Below are 4,782 nucleotides of genomic sequence, written 5' to 3' on the forward strand. Positions count from 1 at the left end.
GGCCGAGGCGGGGGCGGCACGAAACCAAACGCGTGCAGGACGGCACCGCGCCCCCTCCCCCCGGGCCCGACAGGTAAGTCCACCCCGCCGACACCCGATATAGGACCGATACTCTCGCTATACACTGACAAAAAGAAATACGGGGGAAAGAGGCGCAAGTAGAAAATCCTCTCCAACGACTTTGCGAAGGTCCATCAATGTCCTCCTCCGCTCTCGCCATCCATTAGCAGTCCGCAGCCCTTCCGCCTCTCACTGGGGGTTGGACATCCATTACCCGCCAGCGGAAGGATGCGGTCCCACGGCCCGCGGGGGGCACCCCCCCCCCTGCCCCCATCCCCTCCCGGCTCACCAAAGTGTCAACACAAAGCCGGCGCAGATAAGATAGCGAAGCGCGTGCCCACAGAACAGTGCTCCAGTACACGGGCGATTGTTTTAATTTTTAAACAGAAATGTTTGAGATTTTGTCAATACAGATCGACGACTTTGACGTTTTTTAGACTGCCGTCTCGTACACCTGGCGCACAGTGTACCACGGGTTGCCTGTATAAATTTTTCTTACTACGATAGCCTCAAACGGGACCTCACTCAATCGTACCGCATGTTTTACGTTATAAAATGCCTGCATATCGTCTGGATCTGTTTTGAGTGTGTGCAACGTGTGTGACTGTGCTTCTGTAATGCCATGGGAGTGTGTGCTCGTCCGTCCGTCGGTCCGTCAGGCGCCGTGCACTCCACCCTTCCTTCCTCCACACACATTAGGGCCTGGCTGATAAGCTGGGCGTTGCTGGAGGCGGGCCCCGGCACCGCGGCCCACTTGACCACGCCACGCCTGTTTAGTGTTGCGCCCGGGCCCAAGGTGGGCTGGGCGCGCCCTGTGTTTTAGAGCTTTTAATTTGATAAGAGGTCCGAAAAAAACAAACAAAGGTTCCAGTCCAAAGACTTGCATAAACTAATTTAGTATAACGATAACTTTTTGCTTTTGGTGTGGAGGTGCGGAGGGTGGATATGCGGCGATGGGGGTAACGTACCGCCTCCTCCCGGCCCACCCCCCGCGGCGGGGGGCGCGGCGCGGGAGCAGTGGCGGGTACCTTGGCGCGCTTGGGCGGCGACTGCAGCACCACCTCCTGGACGGTGAGCGAGGCGCGCTCCTTGTTGGAGTTGAGCAGCGCGTTGGCCACGGACTTCTCCTCGCCGCGGTGCAGCGTCGTCGTCTTGCGCACCATCCTGGTGATGACCTGGCGCGTGCCCGAGGGCTTGCGGCGCACGCACGACTCCTCGGTGACGGTGCCGTGCGTCTCGGTGGACAGGCGGCGCTGCGTGTGCACGGCGTGCAGGTCCTGGGGCTGGCCGAGGCCGCCCGGCCCGCCGTTGGCATGGTGGTGCTCGACGAGTTGCTGGTGCTGCTGGTCGCGGTTGGCCACGGCCAGGGCCACGTCGTCGCGGTCCCCGCCTTCCCGGGTGCCCTGGACGAACAGGCGGGACGACGAGGAGCCCGACGACTGGGCCGAGCTCTTCATAAAGCGGTACATGGTGCCGGCGGTGTTGGTCCGCCCCGCTGGGTTAATCTTCTCGCTTCGGGTTTGAGGGTTAGGCTTGGCACTGCGGGGAGGGGACAGACACTTCACTGCACTTGCACTGGCACACTGCACTCGCGGGGGGGCTAACGCGCGAACGTCGCGAACTGAGGGGGTCAGCAGAGGCTGGACGTCGGGCAGCTCATGGCTCGGGGCGCCATGAACCTGAGCGGTGCGTTCGGTTCGCCGTCTCGGCAACAACTGACAGCACCTGCACAGGACCGCGGCGAGCCGCGGCGCCCCCCTTCTCCCCCCTCCTTTCCCCCCGCTCCGCCACCGCGCCCCAGCCCATCCGCGGTCCCCCACGGCCCCCACGGCCCAGCGGGGCCACGTTCGGGAGCGGCGGCCCAGCCCACCGCGCGGCACTCCTGCGTGTTCTCTCTCTCTGGCTCTCCCTCTATCTTCCGGCAAACACCACGCCTCCCTCTCTCTCTCCCTCTCGCTCGCACGCAGCCCAGGACGCGTCACGGCGACTCCCTCCACCTCGCACCTGTTGCGGGCGGGCGTGAGGACCGACGGGCGGACGGACGGACGAGCGCACGGATAGACACTCGGACGCACAGTGGTACGAACGCCCAGGGGCTTGCACACATGCTCGCTCCTCCTCGGCCCGCTTCTCGGAGCTCCGCATGCGAGGCGGGGCTACAAAAAAAGTGCCGCGCTCCGAACTGTCCCCGGAAGCTCCGTGCGCTGCACGTCCATCTAGGCGGTCCTCGCGACAGGCGGCAGTAGCGTCTTGTCGTGAAACACGGCCTAGTCCGCGTGGAAGAATAGCGTACAGTCGTAGCCTTACAGTACAGTGCACTGCACGCCGAGACGTCGCGGTCAGAAGATACACGAGGGAGCCTTTAATCCGCCAGGCAGCCACACCGGGCGGCTGCGTGTGTGTGTGTGTGCGTGGCGGTATCAACCAGTCCGATACGTGATATGCATGCTCGCGTCACACCGCTATGGGAACGCCCGCACATCCACGGCAGGAGGCACAACAGCGTGCCGTGTGGCGGCGGGGGGCCCGGGCCCCACATACCGCAGGTTTATAGCTTTGATTTGGTCCCGCGCTCCGAGCCCTCGCCATTCCGCTCGGCTCAGGCAGCAGCCGCCCCGGGCCCTGCAGGCCAAGGTACCTCCAGGCCCCGGGCCCTGTAGCAGCGGAGCGCCACGCCCCGCCACCGCCTTGTAGCGGTACAGGAGCGGCAGCGCATGTGTGTCGTGGCGCACGCCGATCAGGACGTCGGTCAGGATCTCCAGTCAGGACCTCGGGATGAACGTTTATCAGGACCTCTGCCAGGACCTTGTCCAGGAACTCGGTCGGGAAGGATCAGACCTGCTTGGCCAGGACCTCATTTACGACCTTGGTGAAGGCTGAAGGCCCTAGTTAGAACCTCGGCGCTTGGCCAGGACCTTGGAGAGGACCTTGGCCAGGACCTTAGGCTAGATCTCAGAACCTGGGTCAAGAACTCAGCCAGGACCTCGATCAGGACAGGCCTCCCTGCTGCCTGCCAGCCGTCCTCGCCCACACACGCCCCGCTGCAGCTGTGCGCGCGGCCGCCCCGTTGAACGCGCAGCTTGGCAGGACCACCTCTAAATTCGAACCACCGACAGGACACCGCCGTGTCCTTGAACCACTTCTGTGTTTGTCCATAAGGAATGAATGGACCGGGTGCGAGTGGGGCGGAGAGTGGCGCCGGCCCGAGGTGCGAGAGAGAGAGAGAGAGCCACACGCGGCCACCACACCCAGCGGGGCCCACTCACCCCCCCGCGCCGGCCGGATGGTGCGTTTCCAGCGAAATCCTTTCAAAAGAACTAACAAGAACCCTATGTTAACGCATAAACGAACCCATAAAAATGTGTTCTCAGCTGAGTTGTACAGGTTGGACAGTATCATCTCGTGACGGGGTATATGCGAATGATCGAGCCCCAGCAAAGAGGTGTTGGGAAGATGTGGATGGGGGAAAAGCGAAGTGCCCAAGGGCCTTCTGAACAAAGAAAGCCTTATCGCTTCAGAGGGCTTATCAGTCACTCCAGGAGGAGACGGTGGAGCTTATCTCGGTGCCGCACTCTCACCGGGACGAGTGACGGGCAGGTGTCACTCCGTGTCACTCCGTGTCACTCCTACGCACAAGCGGGCTCGGCTGGAGGAGTCAAGCCCGCGATAAAAGAGGAAAAGCACGGCGAGCGAATCGCTCAGATGGATGGACGGCCGCGACCACTCGCCTGCGGAATGCAACTCTCGGCTCATTGAGCGTGGAAGCTTCCTCACAGGAAGTGAAGGAGTGGGGTGTGGGGTTCCGGGGGCGGACCCGGGGGAGGGGCGGGGGAGGGGGGAGGGGGAGCTGGCCGATATCCCGCGCGGCCCACGCCCCGCACACAGCCACCTTCACTTACAACACTCCCGAAATGGAGGCTGACAAACAGAAGGATAGAGACGGACGAAGAGGCAGACACAGTCAGACAGACTCGACACGACTGCTGCGCCGTCCCAGAAGGTCCTGTTCTGTTGTGCTCCCTATCGGATCGCAGAGTTGGGTTGCGCAATCGTCGACAACAAACACATCACCATCGAGGCAGGACCACCTCGCACCGTGCACCGTACACAGCCCTGCTGCCCTTCGCGCCACATGAGGCCACATGGCAACGTACTCTGCAGGAAGCCATACCCAGTACCCAGAATTCCAGTGCGTACTTCAACATAAAACGTGCGTTGTGCGTGTCGTACAGAAAGTGTGCACAACACCCACGGCCTCACACCCTTTTGTGCGTTATTGCTTTTGGAATGTCACACACTTTCAATGGTAGTGTGTGGGCGTTGGATAAGGCTGGGGTACACCAGGTACCCGTGCCCTCGCGTGAATCAGCACTGCGTGAGGCGCCGCACGCACCACGGCGGCGGGCTCTTGTGGGTGTTCGGCGGGGCCCGCACCGCCCCCGAGCCGCCACGCCCCGCCGTGCCGCCCACGGTTCGCTGACACTCGGGCCCGACTCCGCTGGGCTCCACTCAGCCAGATCCGCGCGGCGGTCCTCGGACAAGGTGCAGCGGGGCCCGCCGCTGCTGACGCGCCGCCGGCGCCAAGGCCAGCTGCACAGCTGCACAGCTGCAGCAGCTGCAGCCAAGGGCCGCGCGCGGCGGAGGGAACACGTCACAGGTGCGCCGGAAACACTCAGTCTGGTGGGGTCGAGCGGCACAGCGTCTTCATTGTGCGCCTCAGCT

General features: G+C 63.1%; 1 protein-coding gene across 29 annotated transcripts in view; it reads right to left on the reverse strand.

Moving 5' to 3' along the window:
- LOC113206569 (dystonin) overlaps positions 1-4,782 on the reverse strand; it is a 192,514-nt gene that overhangs the window by 77,350 nt on the left and 110,382 nt on the right. The window contains exon 1 of one of the 29 annotated variants that reach the window (XM_052264500.1): positions 1,089-1,782. The exons of the other annotated variants lie outside the window; for them this stretch is intronic. Within the exon in view, the coding sequence (XP_052120460.1) occupies positions 1,089-1,529 (441 nt within the window). The 5' untranslated portion in view covers positions 1,530-1,782. Of the gene's footprint in view, positions 1-1,088; positions 1,783-4,782 lie in introns of those variants that run through there. 29 annotated transcript variants of the gene reach the window in all.

The sequence above is a fragment of the Frankliniella occidentalis genome, unplaced genomic scaffold, assembly GCF_000697945.3.
Source record: "Frankliniella occidentalis isolate FOCC.00 unplaced genomic scaffold, Focc_3.1 Scaffold19, whole genome shotgun sequence".
In the NCBI taxonomy this organism is placed as follows: Eukaryota; Metazoa; Arthropoda; class Insecta; order Thysanoptera; family Thripidae; genus Frankliniella; species Frankliniella occidentalis.